Source organism: Xiphophorus couchianus, chromosome 10 (genome assembly GCF_001444195.1).
Source record: "Xiphophorus couchianus chromosome 10, X_couchianus-1.0, whole genome shotgun sequence".
In the NCBI taxonomy this organism is placed as follows: Eukaryota; Metazoa; Chordata; class Actinopteri; order Cyprinodontiformes; family Poeciliidae; genus Xiphophorus; species Xiphophorus couchianus.
The window spans coordinates 9590454-9613088 of NC_040237.1; the positions used below are offsets into that span (position 1 = coordinate 9590454).

Below are 22635 nucleotides of genomic sequence, written 5' to 3' on the forward strand. Positions count from 1 at the left end.
AATAGCATGGACATGTTATGTAAACATGTCTTGTAATTAAATGGGACTGATTTGATGATTTTTACAATTCAATCAAAAAAAAAAGCGATCAGCATAATCAATTTACATTTTTCTTTCAAATTATTCATTCCAAAAATAATTACTTGGTTAAAGACATCTAACTGGGTCAAGGATGGACTGATGACCTGACCAGCATCTGCTGTGTTCCTTGTTCAAGGAAGGAACAGCAAGGAACACAATCCAAGAACAGCCAGATTTGTACTTAGATTATATTGAACACAGATGGACTTTGTTTTTCACTCAATGGCTTTTGAAAGCAACAACATAAATCCTAATAAAATACGTTGTAGTTTGTGGCTGTAATGTGACAAAATGTGGGAAAGGTTAATGAGTGTGATTAATCTATAAGCCAAAATATCACTATTAAACGGCCAACATAAAAACCTGATTGGGTGATGTTTATCAAAAGCTAAAAATCAATTTAATCCTTATTTCTTTCTCTCTCTTTTGCAGTAAGTTGTCACCCACATTAAAACAATTTATGCTCACATCTGCACACCATTAGAGACTTTGAAGTTCTGCAGTGCTGCAGTTTGCCCACTGTGGGTCCTTCTTACAGTGAATACACAAAGTGCCTGTATTTGTACCCTGTAAAACAGAGGGGCTCTGTTGACTGTGGGATTCTGGGGAGGGTATAAATACTGACAGGTGTAGACGTGGGAGGAGAGGCCTGTAACGAGCTAAGCTGTTGACTGATTGGTCACCGCCAGTGGGTCGGGCAGCCATTACACCTACGTCTGAGTTCACATCGAATGGAACATTACATCCAGACTCCCAGTTACGCAACAACCCCTAATAACGTCCACAGAGAGACACAAAAGGGACTGAAAAGAACAGGAGAGTGTCTATTAAAGACATGTCAGTCGTTTTTTTTTAACCAAGTCCATGATGTGCTAAATAAAAATGTAAGAAAGCTAGTAAATGTCTCAAGTTGGACTTTGGCATTTATTTGTTCGGTTTATTTGGGGTGTAAATATAAAGGTAGTACAGGACTTCATGTTCCAGGTCTCAGAGCCTTTAGTGAAAAATAAAAACCTATTTCAGGTGTTAGTGATGCAGAGATCTGTTTTAGCAACATGAGAACGTACACAGAAACTCTTACCACATTCAGTGGAAGAAGTTTTCAGGTTTGGGCTGCTGGTCCTGGCTGCAGATCCTACTGAGTGCAACTGATTGCTGAAGGAGGAAACCTGTAGAAGCATAAACACAGCCGACTGAAACAAGTCCAAAGTGAAAAAAAAGTAAAATATTTCATTTCTTTGATGAACATGTTAAAATAAAAATTTTGGAAAATATAAAGTACCCCCCCCTGAACTGGCACCTGGTGCCAATTCAGTTCAAGTATAATCAGAAAAATGTTCATTGTTTTGGTGAGAGCTAGACTGATAGGAGATCCTGTGGTAGCGCCCAGATTTTTTTCCCCCCAACTTTAAAATATTGAAAAGAGTCTCCCTAATCATATATCTTTCTAAAATAAAAGAAATTCATTGAAACTCACAGTGTTCTCTGGGCTCACTGGTGGAGATGGGGAAGCCTCTGATAAAGACTGTGACATGGATACTTCTGTTCCAGTTTGAAGCTGTGGTGAAATCTGGGCTAAGTATGGGGCCATATTGCTATCCTGCTTTTGTGGAATGGGTGAACTGTTTAGTCGGACCTGTTGCTGAGGCTCCAGGGTGGCCAGCGGAGGAGTGGACGGCATAGAAGGTGGAGACACAGGATGCTGCCACTGTGGATGATTGTTCTGGTAAAACCCGAGTCCATCCATCTGATGCGCATGCTCTGGACTGTGATAGATGTTCAGAGCTGGGATGCCCACCGGTGGTGGAGTCTGGTAATGGTGAGGGTAGACGGATGGGTAACCTGACGGAGGAGCGATGGGACTTTGCAGGTGGGGGTGGAAGCCCGGATACGAGGGCATCACCTGAGTGGGCAGGTTTGGAGGGGGGATGAATGACTGAGCCATACTCATGGCCATGGAGATGACATTAGCTAAAGAGAATAACGGCTGAGAGTGGGCGGGCCACATGTTGGGAGGCTGTGGTGCAGGTGGGGACATGGTGACACTTTCCACTGTGGCACTTGGGGTCTCATTCACTGGACTGGGTGAGCTGGGTGTTGGTGAGGGAACAGAGGGAAAAGTAGGGTAACTGGCTACCCGAGTAAGGGGAGGATGCAGCCCTGCTGGCTTTGGAGAACCTGGAGATCCTGGATGTGGGAATGGAAAATGAGTTTGGCCCATGTAGGGTAAATGGTAGTGCTGCTGGTGGGACAGGAGAGATGAAGGTCGTTGATGCTGATGATAATGAAGAGGAGATCCTAAAGGAGGAAACAACAGTTATACGTATTGCCATGTAAACTTATCTTAGGTTTAAGACTAGTCTTTAATATTTACAGCTTTCCAAGTAGTATGTAGAAGGAACAGGGTTAACCCAGTTAAACCTGTAAGGGAAGGGAAGCTGGACATTGTAAATAGTAAGTTAAATGGTTACAGTTCAATTACAATGCTCTTGCTGACCATGTAATAATTATACAATGCTGAGTGAATGTAAATTTTTATTTTACAAAAATAAATTTTAGCATTGAATAAATCCCAATCAATTTTGGAGAATTTAACATAACAAAAAAAAAAAAAACAATGGGAAAAACAGAACTTGGGACGTAATAGAACGTCTGTTTAACCAATAAACTGGTTAAACAGAGGCCCTGGGTTTAACCACCTTATTGAAGGCATATGATGCTATTTTTTCACACTAGATTACTATGCTTCATCACTGTCTCCGGGTATTTGTACCTCGGTTGTTTTGAAGTTGCAGTTGTTTGCTATAGTTTATATTTGGAGTAATTGTATTAATTCACTGTGTAGGAAAAAACCCTTTATTTTCTAGAGCTTGAAAAGTTTTTCAGCTAATCAAGTTTATGCTGAATTTTCTTAGAAAATTAGATTATCCTTTATTGTCAAAAATTAGAGAAGCTATTTCTGTAATGTGTTCCTTCGAGAACATTCTCCACTAGTGTCATTCAGCTCCACATTCCATTACTTATTCTCATCAATTCAGTCCCTTCTTATGTGTATAGGCTCCCTAGGTTTTTCAGTCATTGTCAAATAGAGTGTTGTTTACACTGCTAGTATGAATTTGTTGAAAAAAAGAAGTAGGATTAATATGTTTAAGTTGTCCATCAAAGTGACTTGAAGAGTTGTGGTGGAACACTTTATTAATAAAGAACAGGGTTCTGTCATCTTATAGCACATAAATCTTTTGTGTATTAAAGTGAGGGTTTCCATGCTGAACAAAGACTTTTTGTTTAAAGCTCCATCTGACTGTAATTGCATTTGTAAGCCAGAACATTTGCACACAAGGCTTGCATGGCTATGCGGGGATTTAGCATCACCAGAGCAAGTGAAGCTTTCACGTTTCAGCAGTTTAAATGGAAAACGTGCGCGCGCGTGTGTGTGTATGGGCATACACAACTTATTGGGTTTGATTAAAGAAGTCAGGATCTCTAAATCATCCCTGAGGAATGGTTTAGGATGTCTCAACAATGGGAGCACAGTTATAAACCACAGCTCCACTCGGTGATGATGCAAACCAGCCTCTACTTTTTCCACGCTGACGGAAACATGAGTTAGGCAACACTGTAAATGGTGGCGGGTAGCCATAAAGCATTGCGAAAACTGCCATGCAAATGGACATCCAGTAGAAAAAGGACACAGGACAGGAAGAAATGAGGATGTTCTGATACTAGAGCCAAATGCAGCATGTGTGCTATTAGAGTAACTTCAAATGTCGCTGCTGCTGTGAGTTTTACGAAGGACTTGGAGGCCAGGAGAGAAAATTCTTGGAAATTCGGCCGGAGTTTGTGCTGGCAAACAGATGTGGCTGACTATCACAACACAGCAGAGACCTCATGCTTTACAGCGACAGCATTCACAGCTCCCTGAAAGCCAGAAGGCTCCCTTCAGGTGAGGTAATTACCCAAGAGGCCCTGCTGCAAAGCAGACACAGACTGACTCTTTGAGGTGCAGTGATGGCGGATGGCGCCATGTGGATTTCTGAACAATACTAAGGAAGGGGTGGGAGGTGAGAGGTTGTAGGGGATGCTTGTGAGTTGGGTGAACCGAGCTTTGACTTATTCGCTGCCAGAAGACCATTACGATTTTTCAGCAACAGTAAACAATGCTGGGTCTCTTTAGGTGGGAACCAGAGGGAGGGCCATGGGCTGTTTACCTGGGGTGTAGAAAGACTGTGAGCGTACAAGAGGTCGCCCAGGTGAAGTAATATCTGAACTCAGGACATCGCCATTAGGATAAGGGGGGGAGCCGCGCGCTTCTACACTGGGGTTAGCCATACTGTAGTCTACAACAAGACACACACATGCATGAGAAGACTTTGAGCCACACAAAACTGCGGACACACATGCACACACAAGATGATCATGCATGGTAAAAAAAAAAAAGATGCAGGAGGTTAATAGGACAGGCTGAGAGAACGACAGCACACTTAATGAGTCTCAGTGGCTTTAAATCTGAATTTTAAGAGCAGAAGATCAGTGGTTAATTTCCTCATTAGTGGTGGATTTAGTTATTAAAACACAGGAGACTTACCGGGGAGAGAAGAAGATGAGTGTGTTCGAGGCATAAAGTGACTGTGCAGATTAGGCTGTAAAAAAAAGTCACAAACAATAAAAATCAGTCAGTCAGGAAGCATTTTATTGCAATATATTAACAGTTCATTGTTAGGTAAGCACGGACACACAGTAATGTGTAGAAGTAGAAAGTCGACCATCATTCCTGGGTGCATTCAAAAAAATTAAATATTGATAAAAAGTGTTTAGAAACCAATTTCGAAAAATGATCTTCACAGTGAGTGTATTTATTACACAAAATGTCACAGATTTGCCCATCCGGGACTAAATAGATGCAGGAAATGGATGAATGTTCAAGCTTTTCTTTTTCTTTCCACAGCCAGCAATACAGCACAAACAGAAAACGTCAAATATTTTCCAAATACTACAGCCTAACAATATCTGGAACACTCATTTCTATAAGACGATGCACCACTACCGTTAGAATGTTTTTCCTGTTTTAGTTGTAGCCGTTTTCGGTGTCAATAGGAAGTTATCATATGTCACGCTGACATTGACTTTAAACTGTTTAGGAAGGTTGTGGCAGCCAGACAAGCACAGCTTTCCAGGGATTTGAGATCTATTTAAAGCGAATAATAATAGAATTTAAAAATAGTAGCCTACCTAAGAATGAACTAAGAATAAAACAGCCTGCAGACAGGTGGTCCTGCAAACTGGCTTTCAGTTTTTTTCTGGAGCTTACTACTACTAATAATATATACTTTATTTTTCCTCTAATGCATCACACATCTATAGCATTTTTCTTATGTTGGAGTAAAATATGGCACTAAAGGATTTTATCTCTTTTGTGTCTCTTATCTAATAGGAAAGGAAAGATGTTTACTCCTCTTTATCCTTTTGCTTGAAGTTACCAGAATATTTTGTTCTTTATCCTCCACAAAGTGAAACAGAGCACAACAGAATGAGCACTTCTTTCCCTTAAATGGACAAACCATATCTGATAAGCCATTAGGTCATAGCTTTGGGATGGCACTGCCCCAAAGAAGTATTTCTTTTTACAGTTTCACAGAAGCTTCATTCATCAGGGATTAATACGTCGGAACATAAATTATTTTACCCACTTAGTGTTGGCAGGTACATTGGAAAGCTTCTTAAGAGCTGGAAAGAGTTGGTGCTTGTGGGAGCAAAAAAGCTTAAGATGGATGTGTGGCTTTTTTTTCTTTTTATCAACCAGAAATCACATGGTTTTACATCACTAGTACTTTTAGTAACACAATGTTCCAAATAAAAGCTGTACCATCAACAGCTTCACTGACACTTAATCTTCCGTCTTAAAAACTGTTTAAATCCAGCACTGCCTTTAACTTTTTACTATTTAAATTTACAGCTCTGCCCAACACAGACACAATGTGACGTAATTTACAAGGGCCAGGTTAGTATGACCTTGTTTACCAGTTTCTGCACAGAAGCTGCTAACCTGTGAAGAAGACAATGAGTTAGCCACACCACTGGAAGCCAGCTGGGCGAGGCGATGTCCGCTGTTGTGAACCGACGGGTCTTTGGACATCAGAGCCTCGGCCCGTTTGATGATGTCCCCCATTCGGTGGATAAAGCCCTCCTTCTCAGACGGCAGGATGAATTCACTTCGAATCTAGAAGATAATGGGAGAAGTCACATTATTCAAAATTATTACTTCATTACTAGCCAATTCTCACACCTTCTAGGTTTAAATATACAGTTTTACAGTTATACAGCAAAGGTGCAAATAAATGCTAATAAATTGGCAGCTATTATTAGTATGCTCCAATCTAGCAGGAAAGCACTGACATCAGAAAAATGATCTGTGAGCATAGAACGCCTCTGGAAAATGTAAAAAGGAATAACTTTACTTTTAATGATCTAAGCACAAGGTGAAGACTTTGACCTACAAAAGACTGCATATGCATTGGTACTTGGATAACTTGCAACAGATACTGTATATCATAAATGGTCTCCATTTGTATAGCACCTTTCTAATAAGCTGGATTTGGAAAGTGTTTGAATTGTATTTCTCGGTCACAAAATTGCAGATAGGTGCCTCTGGAAATATTTTGGGGGGTTTACTTTCTTGTCCAAAAATGTGAAACATATGGAGGGGCAATGAACTAAACCAGAAACAAAGCCATTAGAGGGAAACTTGTTTTATTGCCAGAGGCAAGGCTCCTGCAAACTCATATGAACGGGATTATTATGGGGTCTCAGTTTTACATCAATACATTTTTTACACCAACTTTTCCGACTTGGCTTTTGGGTGGTGGAGAAACAAACCGGTTCTATTACAGAACCAGCTAAAAACTGGAAACTATTTGATAGAAAAGCCCTAACTGTGTAGTTTATCAACAATTTTATTATCTTGCCAAAATAAAATTATTATAAATGTGCCATGTTTCACTATGTCATAAAATAATCTTCAGATATTATGAAAGAATGAAAAGTCTAAGATCTCTTGTAAGTAATGAGCTGAACTGCTGCTCTTAAGCTGGACTTTGTACCTGGCTATATTGACTCTGACTAACTTTATTTTATCTATGTATGTTAATGTCCATATATATATATATTTTTAGATTGTGAACATGTATCTTTTATGGTCAGAAATGTCTCAGAAAAAAGATGACGATCTCAAGTGACTTGCTGGTTTAATAAAGAAAATGGAATAATGAATGAACTAAAGGACCTTTCCATTTGAAAACAGGCATCTGACAAAAAATTGCCTAAGGCTTATTATTATAACTTAGACATCTAATGTAAAATCTAAGTTGTACCATTTTATGCTTTGCTTAAAGCTGCTGTTTTAGTGTGTGATTTTTTTATTTTTTTTATTTTTGACAGCATGGCACATTTCAGCTCATTTAAAGCTCAGTACCGAGAACCACAGGGCTGTTTGTGATGCCAGGTTTTCCTGCTGTGCCCAGACACAGTAAACAAAAGGCCACTGTATTTTAGAGTCAGAGAGGCAGCAAACTGAGTGAATGAAGTGTGCTGCTGTAAAACACCAGTCTATCGCACCATGTTCAACTGCTTACTGACATTACATGATGCCCTGACAACCTGACACAAAGTCAGCCAGTCAGTTGTTAACTTTGACAGGGTGAATCAGGTGTATTTGCAGACGAGGTAAAGTGGCTGTAAAGCTGTCCTGAAAAATTCATTTCTACATTTCTTAATAAAGGTTTAAGACGGCTTTTAATCCTTTAACATATGTATACTGCCTGTCTCCTGTGACATAAAAAACAGCTGGGCTGGCAGACATGTCTCCAAATGTGATGTTAATTTAATCTACCTAAAAAATGCTCATGTCATGTACCCTGAGGCGCACAGAAGCTGCTGTCAGTCTAAATTCTGTCCACATTCAAAAATAATAAACGTACACTGGCTTTGTTATCTTTCTCCAGCCAACAAAAGTTTAACAAATTAGGCTTGATTTTACAAAGCTAATTGTAAAATCAATTACCTTTTGATTATACAATTAGCTGAAAATTCTCAGTGTTGAGACTTTTCAATACTCATCTCTTCTGGAGTTTCGGGTCAAAGCAGAAAAACTTACTGTCACTATTAACTATCCCTGATAAGTTGACCAAAGATGCTGTATGAAATAGTAATTTACAGCTTTAGGAATAGGCTTATCATTGCTTTGGTTTGTGACTCACCATGACAGCAGCGATGTCTTCTGGGTTATCTCCATCCAAATCAAACTTGAAGGTCACCATCTTGTCATTGTGTGTCTGAAGCTGACACTCGACTACCCGGTCCACTTTATCAGAAAGCTGCAGAGACAGAGGGAATCAACAGTAATGTTGTTAGTTGCTGAGAGATAAATACAGAATAAAATATTCATATTTAACTGTAGAAAGACGAGTCTGGTGTTATATTAGTAAGTCAACATTTTCCATTTCATAATTATTTCATTTTCCCCGACTCAATTTTTATTTTTCACATTTCCTATAGTTTCCAAACTGTATCTGTTCATATGTTTTGCCACTTGAACTTTTTCCAGATGGAATCTCTTTCTACTAAGTGAGAGTAAAAGCTTAGGTGCCCTCCTTTAGCCAGCTGACCGGCAGAGCACAGGAATAGGTGGGGGAGAGACAGCAACAAAAAACTCAGGTAAATCCACCTATTTGTTTGGCACCTTATTAAAAAAGGACTTTAAACTGTAGGAAAAGAAATTTTAGCAAAGTAACTTTTTAAAATCTTACTTTACCTTGATAATTACAGTCAATTTATCTGTAGGTTATTACTGTCAGTAAGTAAAAAAGAAATATAAACAATATGCTTGTGTTGTTTTTTTGCATCCAGATCCAAAAAAATATATATACATAAAAGGCCAAACCCAGACCACATAGCAACCCCATGTTATAATGTATACTCTCTGACGAACTGTACGTGCGTGTTGTTGCATGTGATTCTAGACTCAGCCAAAACATGGTCGTTAAAATGATCACACAGTGTTCTGAAGAGAACAATAATGTGTGGTCGTCAGAAGGGGAAAACAAAGAGCAAAGACGCTGATCCAAAGTCAAATAAACAGCGTGGAGCCGGGCCACAAGCTCAAAAAGAGAAACGCCTAATGAAATAATTCAGTCAAGGTTGATTTATTAGTTAATCTTGTGAGGGAAAATAAAAGTGCCTGTTTGAAGGTGAAGACAGTCTATTTAATTTACGGTACCCCTGTGATGCGAAGCCGCGAGCGCGCCCTTCGCCTGAACAGCTTCGCAGCCGTTCGCCTTGCAGCTGTTTTCTCGCTCTTCTCAGATAGGCCTTCGTAACCATCGCTCAAGCCCGATGTCACATCCGAAGCGTAGCTGCAAAAAATAAAAAGATAACAAAAAATTGGTGTTGCCTCTTTGTTTGAAAAGCAAACATCCTCAGAAGCCTAAATGTCACCTCAAATCTAATGGCAGCCAGCACAAATGAACTTTAAAAATCGTCATCGACAGCTGTCATCGACAGATGAAGTGTAAAATTCAGCATCCCTAATTATAAACAGCACTCCTAAGTATCACATAAAGCATAATGCGTTGCATTTGTTTATTCCCTGGATGTTTTTATAGTCAAACCACTGCAGTTTGAACTGTTTCTTCAAAGTCTACAGGAAGCTGTCGAATGTCTGACGGAAGCAGCACACATCCATGTATTCATGCTATGAGTAGGTTTGGGGTTTCAGATGGCTGGAGAGCATTCAGTAAATAGTTTCAGCTAATTGCATCTCCTGGGTCTTTTAAGATCACTGCGGTTACAAACTCCCCTCCATCCACCTCCCCGACGAAAGCTGCAACCGTTTAACAGCCTATTGCTTGGCAGCCTTCACCTGCCTCTGTTTAAATGTTCTCTACCTCATGGTGGACTTCAGCTTAAAGTGAAGCCTGTTGTCACCTCCAGAGAATAAGCTAAACAAAGTAAGAGTGAACTTATGTGGTGATGCTGCAAACACTTGTCCTGTTCTGTTCAGAGGTAATCAGGACCTGTGTCAGAGGAAGAGCCAGAATGTGTTTACTATTCTCACTAGAACATGGTGGTGATGTTACAAATTACACTGTAAGGTGATTTATTTGAAGACAGAGTCAGATTGTTTCTGGTTATTATTACTCTCATTACACTTCTGCGTAAAAGACTTCAGCCACACCCATTTCTTTCAAAAGGCCAAGAAGACTTTCTTGTTTTTATTACATAATAGTTACCAAGATCCTCTGCAGGTGTTTTTGTTTTTTTCTCTTGACATAGTCTTCCCTTTGACAGAAACAAGAATGAGGCCTTGTTTTCTTTTAAAAGGGAAAGATATGTGGACTATTCAAGAGCAAAGCAAATTCCCAAGCTGAATGATAAACCACTGCAGTGTCATGTTTTCAAATGATACCACACCTCGAAATGATCTCTTCCCATTTCTTTTTTGCACAATCTCTCTAACTTGGAAAGTCAGCTCTGCACAACATCTGAGACACAGTCGAACAGAAAGCTGCAAGGGTCCACCGTGCCTCGCTTCAACAAAAACACAGAGCAGCCCGCGATTGCCCCAGGCCTGTTGTTTCAGCCCCACAGATGTGGAGCAAGGAGGGGGAGTTACATTTCCTAAAATACCAAGCTAATTTTTCAGGTCTCTAATGTAAATATTAAAGATAGAGCAAAGCTCTATTGTGCAATATGATAAGGATCAGACAGTAGAAGGAAGACAGATGATAAACTTTACCTGTCCACAGGAGAGTTGAACCCACTTGGAGGACCTGAGCTGCCTTGTTCTGTGTTGCTGCAGACTGCAATACTCTGTAAAAACAAATGAAAACTGGTTTAGCTTTATATGAAGATGGCAGCTTGGGAAATTCTTTGCTCCAGATTTTTGTTTATATCAACCCAATTAGCTATTTAAACATTGGTATTGATATGGAGCTAAATAGTAAATTGATGAACCATAATCAGTGCTGAGAGAAAACCAAGCACAACATGGTGGCACTGGAGGAACTGCAAATATAAACACAGCTCAGGAGAAACAGTTGACGCAAAAACTGTTAATTTTGTTTCCACAAAACAAGCTTTTAAGGTAGAATTTCAAGAAGAATGCCACTAATAAAGGAAAACTACGAGAAACTCACCACGTGTCATTTAAGGGACACAACAGCCAAAGCCCAAACCTAAAATCCAATTAAGAATGTGTCATAACCCTGAAACCTGATGTTCAAAGATGCTCAAAGTCCAATATGAACGTTTTGCACTACTTTCCTTTCAAAATAACTAAAGAGCAGTGACTTTTTTCAGACATCATATTGTTAATGGAAGTGTGTGTCAGCTTTGGTTGCAACAGGTGCAGACAATCATCCCCAAAGAAATGAGGTTTTGTAAAGACGTGTGTTCTGCCACCCCCCTGAGCATTCCACTTTGACAACAAGCTCTTTACTGAGGCAGCTCACCGAGGGGAAGCGAAGTGCTGGAATGGCGAGGCCGTTTACAGCGGGGGTGTTGGAGTGTGTGGTCAGAGGAGTCGAGGGAGTCGGAGGGGTCGCAGGCCCGTTGAAGCCGCCGGCCTCCAGCGGATCCTGAAGGCCAGAGGAACTCAGGTCGCCGTCCGTTTCACAGTCAGCTGTTTCAACAAAGCAAAAAAAAAACAACAACAAAAAAAAATTAGACTGTAACCAGCTGTGACCTGAAAAGAAATTACTTGTACTATACCATTCACCCTAATTTGTGAATGCAAACATGCAATTGATGACCCTCAAAGCAATATACCATGCACACAAACTCATAGTCCGTTTAGATCAGATCAGATTAACTTAGTTTGTGAATGTATTAGAGGTTGTTGACACTGAATCTTTTGTAACTACAGCAAAGCCCTCGCGCACACCATGAGATAAGACCTACAGGGGTTGAATAATTCAGTTATCTACAGTGTCACACTTTTGTCTTTTGGCCTAGTACACATTGAGATCTGAATGATCTCTGTTCTGTGCAGTTGTAGATTTAATATAATGGAAACATTTCTATAGTTCATTTTGATGTTTGAAAGACTTAACTCAGCACCTTCATTTACAGTATCGAAAGTTAATCTTAAAATGATCATGCTTCGGTAGTATATGCTACTAACAGAGCTTCAATAGACTCATTATAAAGTATTGCATAATTGTGAAGTGAAACAAATATGACACACAGTATCCAATTTCTTTCTAATAAATAAAACAATATTCTGCTTCATACTTGTCGGTATTATTTATGTCTCTACCAGAGATGCACATATAGAGAGTGAGATTTTTCATGATTCTTCTCTGAAAAGTAGCTCAAACATAGACACGTTGGATGGAGAACATCTGTGAAAGTGAAGTTTCAACCCTTTCCACAGATTTTCCATCTGGCTTAATTCTGAATTTTGGCCGGGCCACTCTTAAATATGAATACGCTGTGATCTAAATCATTGCATCGTAGTTCTCCCTGGGTATGTTTAGGACTGCTTGTCTAACTGAAGGGTGTACTACCACACCAGGTGTGTCACTCTCTTTGCATTTTCCAGTGATGGACTGAGCAGTGCTCTGTGAGACGTTCAAAGATTAGGATATTGTTTATAATCTAACTCTGCGTTAAATCTCCCCACAACTTTCTCTCTGACCTATCTCCTGCGTTTCTTAGTCTCCATTGTGTTGCTTGTTCTGGAACAAACTTCGGAGGGTTTCACAGAACAGCTTTATTTATTTGTGGGATCTAATAATTAGGAAACTTCTTCAGGTAGTTGTAGCAGTGGGTTTTATTTACATCAAAGTGTTAAATAAAAACATGTTGTATTTTTTTTCTTTAATTCTAAAAAAAATTAAAACCATTTTTCTTCCATTTAACAATTGTGAACTACTTTATGTTTGTCATAAAAAGTCAAATTAAATGCACTGATTCTTGTAGTTGTAACATCACAAATTATGGAAAGGTTCAGGTGGTGTGAATACTTTTTCTTGCACTCCAGATGTTGCTTTATTAACAATAGTAATAATAATAAAATTGCATAACAATCTTCTGATAAACCCTTAAATACTTTTTTTTGTCATTGTATGTTTTATTATAAAATTGCTTTTAAAAAATCTCTTATTTTAAGTTAATGGACGTTTTTAGACTTTAACTTTCAGGCACTTAACACCTGAAAGGAATTTGTAAGCATTAAATAATCGATTCATGTCCCTATTTTCAGAAAAAAAAAACATGTTTCATGATGTTGGGTTGTAACATCAGGCTGCTCACAGTTAGCAGAAGACAGGCTGTTGTTGCGGACACGGAAGTGCTGATCTGCCTCGGGCTCCTCTGGCTCTGTAGGGTAGCTGGAGCTGACACCAGAGTCTGCAGAGCTGGTGATGGGGGATGAAACAGCGGCCAAAGGTGACAGGGCTGGGGTGGGGGACTCTGCTGCAACAATATCAGTGACCTTAGGTGAAGGTGGCTGAGGCTCTGGTTCTTCCTCTATTACTTCCTGTGCCTCCTTTTTTTTACGCTCCTCCGCCTGCCGCCTCAGCTTCTCCCTCTGCCTCTTGATGGCAGTCACTCGGTCCCGTATGGCCTTGGCTACGATTTTAAAGTCTGCCTCGCACACAAAGCCGAGAACAACCTGCAAAAATAAATAAATAAATAAATGGGAAAAAAAACAAAAAAACATAACACATTGGTTACGGTGCATTAAAATGGTGTGCATGCGCATGTGTTGATGCAATATGTACAACATTTATGCAGGTCTGCTGACCGGATCAGGCACGCACTGACATTTGTGCTAACAACGTTTGTGCTAACAACATTTGTTTTGCGACAAGACACACGGTCTGCTTCTTTAGGTCGTTTCAGGTTCTCGAGTTCTCTTCAGTCCAGCAGAGTAGCTCGCTCTTCCTCTCAACACATAGTCAGATTACAGCAGAGCGGCCGGACGAGATGTCCCCTCCTGATACCAAATTTGATCTTGATGAAATCTTTAACAAAGGCGCAAACAATTAAGGAATTGTGGGCATGCTTTTTCATTAAAAGTGACCTCTAAGGGGGGTGTGGAGGGGTAAGGTTGCTTTGAGAACATCGGGGCCTATTTCGCAACGAGCACAAGAGTCGCTGTATTATTAAAGGGATGACCTCAGCCGCTTCCTGAGTTGCTTGCTCACATTTCCAGCCAGTGATGATTAAATGTTGTGGTGTGACCTTGACTCTAAAAAAATTATTTCTTTTACATTTCAAGGGTTCCTACTAATTTTAAGATCAAAATTCATACTTTCCACATTGAAACTTTCCAGATATTTTACGGGCTTGTTTTTAAGGAATAAGTTCAAAATGTCAGGAATAAACTACAGAGAAAGGAAAGGAAGAGGGAAGGGAGGAAAGAAGGAACATTATTCTTTTGACTTTAGTTGGTTATTTAATCTGGTTATTTAATCTGGTAACGCCTGCAATCAGTAGATCTTTGACCACTAGCCTGGTAAAAACCAGCCCCTTGTTCTACACTCTGCTTCGTACAGAAGGTTTGGTCTCTCAACTGTTGAGAAAAGATTGCTTCCTGGACGCATGGACTCTGTTGAAGTTTTAAATTTTACCCAGTCGCTAACATTTCCCCATGACGTACGTAATGCGCCAGTTTGGCTATAAGAAGCTTACCAGAAATTGCCTGCAGTGTAAACAACCATCCTCCACCGCAAAGAGAAAAGTGCCGACCCAAACGAGGCGGCTGTTAATGTTAATCCAATATTTGGAAGTGTGGCAAACACTAACTGAACAGTTGCATTCACTTCCTATGCTGCCATTGCTAAAACTACAGGCAGACTACAATTATAAAACATCCAGGCTGCACCTCCACTAGCCCACTGTCCTTTTTGCACAAACTGCTATTCTGGAACAAAAACTGAACAGATAAAAAAAGCAGCCAAAGTTGAAAGGTAGGCTTTGCAAGACATGCAGAAAGTCTGGATAACTATTGACTAAGGCTCAATTGAAAGCTTACAAGGAGTGGTTTAAAATTTATGTACAGTACCACAAATGTGTCTAAAAATTACCAACAGATGCTCTCTTTATCCATCAAGGCGTCTAGCTTTATATACATCAGAAACCTAGCGAACTCCTTTCTATCGCTTCCTTTTTGAAAGCCCATTAAAAGGCACCAACTCCATCAATCAAGACCAGAACTCAGAAAACGTCTCTAGGTTAACTGATACTGCTTCTACATCTACATGATCGGTTCCACTCTAATGTGGAACCAATTACGAAAAAATTCCTCGCTAAAGGCTGCTTCAAACTGGGACAGCAGAGCTGTAAAAAATGACGTCCAATCTCCGTGGGCCAGCCTACCATTTCCTGAGCCACCTCCTCGGGCACATCCTTGTAGAGCTCGAAGAGGAACTCGATGGCGTTGTTGTCCTTGTACTTCCCGTGAAGCTTCTTAATATCGTCGATGCGCAGCCACAGCTTCAGGCCAGACTTCACCATGTCGTCCTCCTCCGCCAGTTCTACGTGAACGCCGTTGTTCTCCTGGAAGAAGGGGTGGTCCAGAAGGTCCTGAATGGTATACCTGAAATACAAGCAACTGTGTTTATTTCAACTCATGTTGTGTAACTTAATCCTGAAGATATTTTAAGTTTAGGGGAAAAATGTTTATAGGTCAAGGGTGATTCTGAATCATTACTAAAAATACATTGCCTTGATAAACTAGTCATAAAATTCTAGTCTTTTATGTTTTGCCACATAAAAAAATAAATACATATATATATTTACATATATATAGTTGATGAGCCAATAGGGAAGTTGGCACATCAACTGCTGCAGTTAACAGGAAGACGAACAGAGCTAACCTCAGGGCAGTCATTAAAACAAACCTTTAAACAAACCAGTTGTTTAAAGCTGCAAAAGACTTGATGCTGGCGTGCGTCTGAAAACTATGCAGCCAGAGCTACAATATAATGGTTTAGATGAAAGCATATCAACAGGTCAGAATGACCCAGTCAAAATTTAGACCTGACGTAGGTTCAGGTCTAAATCCAGGAAGGCTAAAAATAAATGCATGCCACATGATTATGTGTTTAAAAAATTAAAGCAACATGTCTTTTTCTTTGTACTTCATAGGTAGATGCCTTTGTGAGATAGTGTGTCACATAAATATCTAAAAAGCATACACAGGGCTATTGTGACCAGACAAACCGTGGAAAAGCCTGACAGGTGTGAACATGAAAAGCCAATGTATGTTTTTGTTTTCACCTTTCATCTTTGATCATGCGAATGCAGCCCTCAATAATCTCCTTGAGTTCTGGGACTTTGACTTTGTAGAAACTGTCAGGTTTGATGCCCTGTGAACACAAAACGTAACGAGAGTTTCACATAGCGCGTTTTTACAAATCAGCTCATTCACTCGTTGCCTATTTGTCTTCAGGAAGAACAAAACTATTTAGGCTGTCACTTGCATATATCTCCAGTAAAAGCCGTTTCCCCAATTCAATGCATGTCATTGCAGTCCTCTGCTTTGTGACATCTGTCACTTGCTGGAATGACATGTGGGTGAGCGATCACACCAGCAGATCATAAAAATATGGGACAAAAAAAAATCCCCAGAATTCAGTCTTTGCTATATCTTTTTACCTGAAGCACAAAAGAAAACAAATGGGAAAGCCAAGCTGGTTGTCTGAACGCTATTAAGAGAGCACAGATAGATTACAGAGGAGTCACAATCCCTGCAAAAACCAGGGAAAGACGTATGGCACAAAGGTATGCAAGCATCCGGAAGATGTTAGATCCAACACTCAAACATAATTATTTACCAGTTAAAGGCAGAGTCCTACGTCACGTTATCACATCTAAACACGGCCATGTTATGCAGTGACTGATGGGTTCTATAACCACATTTAATTTATCAGAGATGTTCCCAGCTTCCTGTTTCAAAGAGACAAAGACCAGATCTTTGACAAAGCGCAGATGACATGAAGATGTTTACTTTCCCCCGTAAGTGCACTTTGTTTTTGGGGGTTTTTTTTATCTTTAGAGGACTGATAGGGATAGCTTAGATAAAGGCAACCTTTCAACGTAATTCAGTTAAAGTTTTTAAAGAATAAAGATGCAAACAGGGGACACCTAAAAACTACTAACTGGTACTTAACTTGTAAAATGTCCCTTGCTTCAGAGAGCTTTGGATTCTTTCTAAAGCTGGCCTCATAATGAGACCCCTCAGGATAAATCAGCCCTTCCTTGATCTAAATCAAATTTGTGACTCTGCTCCTTTCCTGTGGTGAGAGAGGTTTGGATAAGATCATGAGAAATACGCTGGTGTCATCCCAACTCTGTTTGCTGCTTTGTTTATTTATTTATTCTAATAATCTCTGAAAACAAATTAGGGTGCAATTTTTAGTCCATTTTGCTCATGTCAGTATGAAGGAAGTATTGTTTTATTCATTATTCTTATGCAATGCACATTTTCTAAGAAATTGAATTATTGGGTATTCATTATACTCACAGAGGCAAAGTTAACAGAAATAAATCTACAATCTACAAAGGAGTTTAGCTTTCTAAATTGATTTACTGAATAAAGTTAAATATTCTGTGATTTTTGATTTATTTAGACACACATTTCTAACGTAAGTCCCTTAATGTCCTTTTCTACTTAAATAAAATGTACATTTAAATTTTCCAACTACAACCACCCAAACATTTTGCCATTTTCAGCTTAATCCACTAAGAAGGACCTTATACTATTCAATTACAAATTAAATTCTAATGTATTAAAAATAATTCAATTTCAAATGGTTTTGGCCACTCTTTAGTGCAATGTGACAAAACCCCCATTCAGAGAAGGAGCTCCATGCACAAACAGTTTTCCTGGTTTGTTGATGAAGAAGCAATGAGCTCTGACTGTGACGACGCTAAATAAAGCTTCCATAGCAAGCTTGGCCTCATCAGAAAACATTAGTGTTGGAATTTACTGGCATTCTTATGTAAACTGGTGTAAATCCAGCCATATTTCTAGGATAACGTCCTGAGAAGAGCAAATTATGACATATGAGTGAAACATGAGTAACGGCTGGATTCATCCACATATTAAAGCGTTGTACTTATTCCACATTAAGTGGAATAAGTAAAAAGCATTTTTGATTTGGCAAAAGGGTCTTGAAGCAGTTTTTCCCTAATTTCAGAATATTCAAAACAGAACCTCCTTAAAATTGCATGCATCGTCTATTCTCAAAATGTAATTTCGTCAAGTCAGTATGTTTTCTGCAATATTTTTGAAACACAAATACACCAACAGAAACAAGCACACTCTCCTTTTCGGTTCTTTAGGCAAATTATGAACCTGAATGAGTCTGCAGACAGGACCCAAGTATATTTCTCCTTCCAGTTGTTTTATATTTTCAGACTATGGTCATTTATTACTTATGATTGTCTAATTAGCTAACTTCTTCAAGCAGACGCCAGCCATTAGTGGTGGGAACTACACAGGTTTTAGTTTGTAGTTAATCGTGGGAAAAATGTAAAGGTATAGAAATTAACTGCTACACATCTCTGACGGTCCAGGGAACATTATCATAGCTCCGTTGGTGAGGCAGCCAAACGCGCTTGAGCTCATTGGCAGTAGTCGCAGTCTCACTTTCCAGCCTCCATCAGACTTTGTTTACTTTTCATTTGCGACACACGGGAAAGAAACAGCCTTTTTGTAGAGTAAAAAGTGAGACACAATTTCCAAAACATGTAATTCTGCCATCGCCTCCTCTCACCCAGCCTCACCATCATTGCAGCAATAAGTACTCAAGAAAAGCAAGAAAAACTAAGAGGCTACTAATGTGCTGTTTTTTGTGGCACAGTCTGAGAAGGACGGGTAGTGGAGAAGAATAAAAACCTGCCTTCTGTATATATTTTACACACTGATTTAGAGAGAGCAGTCTTTCTGCCATCTTCTGATGGAGTAGCAGCATCATAATTAGTGGCTAAAAAAGCTCAAAAAACTGATAAATATGGTTGGATCTATTCAAGGGACTGGAGATGATTGTAGAAAGAAGGATGCTTCCTAAATTGAAGTATGACCTGGACAACACTTAACATCCTCTTCAGAGGCTTCTCCACATAGTTAACAGCTACAGAAGACACTTTGTGCTCACACCATCAGTAAAAACCCTTAAGAAATTTTAAGATACCACAACCTTTAATTCCCTTAAGAATTATGTATTTTTGAACCAAATTAAATTCATTTATGTATGCAACTCCACTTTAAACAGTTGCACTTCTGTTTTAAACTGTTCCCTCCAAAACATTTAAAACAAATGTTTTGGAGGGAACAAAACATTTGTCACTTTAGTTTTCTATTCAAACATTCCTGTTTTACACTGTAAAGGTAGTTTCTTTGAAAGATACAAGCAAAACCAGTCAAACTGGAGCTTTACACAGACCTTTAATGGGTAAAGCATGTGCATGGTTGCACCTTAATCATAACGTGAATGCAACAGAAATGTCCTGGTAGTGTTCTGTACAAAGCTCCTAACATTTATCAGACATGACAAAGTTCTTCAGACCCTGCTATCTAATTATTCAGGATGTCAAACATTATCACTAAGGAAGTCTTGGTTAGATTCCAGATGAAAGAAAGCTAGCACATGGGACCATTATGCTAAATAGATGGGAGGCTTTCCGTCTTTACTTACACTGGTGACTTTGCGGTAGATCTGTGCAGCATTTTGGCACTCATAGTACGGGTACTCGGACGTGGCCATCTCCAGGATGCACATTCCCAAGGCGTAGACGTCCACTGCTTCGTCGTACTTTTCCTCATACATCTCTGGGGCCATGAACTCCGGAGTTCCTGCCAGGGATTACAGGGCATTAGATTTATTCAAAAGTATTTGGATCAATATGTTTACAGCATCTTACAAACATGATACTTTCTTATTATTTTATTACTGACTAAATGGGCCCTCTAAGCTCTAACCAACAAAAGATCTAAAGCATTCGCAGAATCAGAAGTTATTATCACCTGTAGCTAGCAAGTTTTTGTCAATACTGCACAGGATTAGAAATAGCTTAAAGTAGCAGAAACAGCAGATGGAGAGCTGTAGAGAAAAGTGATCATGTGTTATTTAATTTGGGGTGATAGTATTTTTGACTTTGGAGTAGCATTGGATGATAATAGTCGCTCTGTTGGTGTTCATGTGAACTCAGAGTAACATATTTTGAGTGGGACCACATAATATTGAAGATACATAGTAGATATCTGGTATAAAGGAAACACGGAACCAACCTTTAGAAGAAATGGAAAACGTTTAAGCTCAAAAGTCTATTTTCTAAGGGAAGAGGCATTTGTTTATAGTGACGTTACGGTAAAAATATTGTGTGTAACACAAAAAAAATGCACACCACAACAAAAAAAGTGTGGAATCTTAATTGCTAATTAAAAATAACAACAGTAATCGACAAGCTGCTTCTTCAAGCCACAAAAATTTACAAAGTCTATGGTGCAACTGGACGCAGTCTTCAAATTTAATTCAGAAGTATGCGAGCTATGATAGGAAAAGAAACCCATCTGCAATTTCAGAAACATCCTAGCCACTAAATAAAAAGTGTCAAGACAGCCATTCATCACCAACATTGAGAAACATGCTCATAAAAATCTTGATTTAAAAATGAAAAAGTACCAAAAACAGTAGTCGCCATCTCATGACAATGTGTTTAATAATTATGAATAGTACTAAAGCCATATTACTGACTAAACCAAAAGCCTCGGAGTCCTGCTGGTGGTGAAAGGCTGTTTCCCCTTTTAGTTTGCTTGACCGTAAAGTGTTTCACTTAAACCTGTTTAACTAAATCTGAGCAGCCGTCTGTGAAGGAACAAACAAATCATTCTCAAACTCACTCCTGCAACTTTCTAAATTAACTTGATAGAGCAATTTCCAGCTTAATTAAAGCCAATCTGAGAACTAAATAGCTTTTTAAATCCAGCAGAAAGTTAAACAGAGGCTATGATTGCTTGAGAGAAGGAACAACAAACAAGTAAAGGAGTGTCATTTTGAACGATTTTCCAACAATTACAACGCACGACATGCTAGGCTGTCTGTGTTCTGCGGATGTCCCGTTACCACCAGGCATTACTCACCAATGACACTTTTAGCAAATGAGGCACTTTTGAGAGTGGCGAGCCCCAGATCTCCGATCTTAACAGAGCCAGTGGGGCCGGTGATGAAGATGTTGTCACACTTGAGGTCCCGGTGGATGATGGGGGGAGTGCGTGTGTGAAGGAAGTGAAGCCCCTTGAGGATCTGGCGACTCCAGCGTTGCAGCAGCTTTAGCTTCATCTCCTTGAACCTCTTCAAATACCTGAAACACAGAGAGGCATGATTCAACACATCGGTCTAAACATATCCCAGATATTACACAGTGAGCAGCGGAAGCTTTTAAGAGCCATAAAGTAGTTCATCCTATATTCTCACAGCCAAAAGGGAGTTCTAAACTTAGCAAGTTTACAGAATTTTCTCCAAGAATTTTGAAAGTAGAACTCTTAATTTATTTATTTTTTGCTCTGTAATTTTCAACTACTTTAACATTATACTAACATGAATACCCACATTTGGCGCCTCAGCACTTGCCCCAACAAAATCAATTAAAAACACATGACATTTACCAATATAGGCATATTGAACATCCACGTATCGGGAAAAAGCTCATCTAAATGACAGAAACAATATTTTCTACCTCAACATCACTCAGCTTCAACACTAAGTAGCTTGATAAATAATAAAATAATTAGATGCTAAAGAGGCATACCCGGTAAAACATGCAGCAATGACAGTGCAACATGGCCCAATGAACACAAACTATCTGAGTAAAACCGACGCTCTGCCGTTTCCATCAATACTAGATTCACCAGGCTACATGCAAAACTCACTGAACCAGCAGCAAAAGATGAAAAAAAAGTTAATTTCACGAAGCTAAAAACATGAATTCAGTCCTACCTTTGCTGTTTCGTGGTCATAATCCATGTTACAGTAAATATTTCCACTAAAGTACTATAATCTATTGTTTTTGTGTCACGCTGATGTGATTTCTCACTATTTTCAACTTTTGCGTCTCCATGGATACCGCCTATACACTCAAACGACTTCCTTTGTTAGCGCACAGCTGGATCTTTCCGGTCGTTTACGCAAATACGTTTTAGCTCGTTTGTGATTGGTGAATGATGTTGCTACGTGATTTTGTAATCTCCCTGATTCTATTGGCTGTTAGATGTGTCAATCACCCAATGGGCGGCAGAAAATCTCCCCTGTAGGTTTGGTTTTCCGACTCAATTCCGACTTTTTTCCAACCAGTTTTCCTGATTTTCCGACTCAGGAAAATCCACATTACGTAATGTATTTTATTAGAATTTATTATTTTTATTTTGCTTTTTTTTTCACTGTGTGCCATATGTATTTGTTCTCAGTAGTACAAATGTTGATTTTTAGACCTCTATGCTCTGGAATATTACCTTTATTTTGATACCTGAACCAGTCAAATAAACCTTGC

General features: G+C 39.3%; 1 protein-coding gene across 1 annotated transcript in view; it reads right to left on the minus strand.

The window, feature by feature from the left end:
* Positions 1-22635, minus strand: part of wnk4a (WNK lysine deficient protein kinase 4a) — a 47877-nt gene that overhangs the window by 3949 nt on the left and 21293 nt on the right. The window contains exons 4-16 of the mRNA XM_028029489.1: positions 21230-21450; positions 19785-19942; positions 16363-16451; positions 15460-15679; positions 13390-13750; positions 11586-11755; positions 10871-10944; positions 9353-9488; positions 8334-8450; positions 6125-6298; positions 4667-4721; positions 1559-2379; positions 1163-1250 (exon numbers count right to left, since the gene is read on the minus strand). Coding sequence (XP_027885290.1) covers positions 1163-1250; positions 1559-2379; positions 4667-4721; positions 6125-6298; positions 8334-8450; positions 9353-9488; positions 10871-10944; positions 11586-11755; positions 13390-13750; positions 15460-15679; positions 16363-16451; positions 19785-19942; positions 21230-21450 — 2684 coding nt within the window. The remainder of the gene's footprint in view (positions 1-1162; positions 1251-1558; positions 2380-4666; positions 4722-6124; positions 6299-8333; positions 8451-9352; positions 9489-10870; positions 10945-11585; positions 11756-13389; positions 13751-15459; positions 15680-16362; positions 16452-19784; positions 19943-21229; positions 21451-22635) is intronic.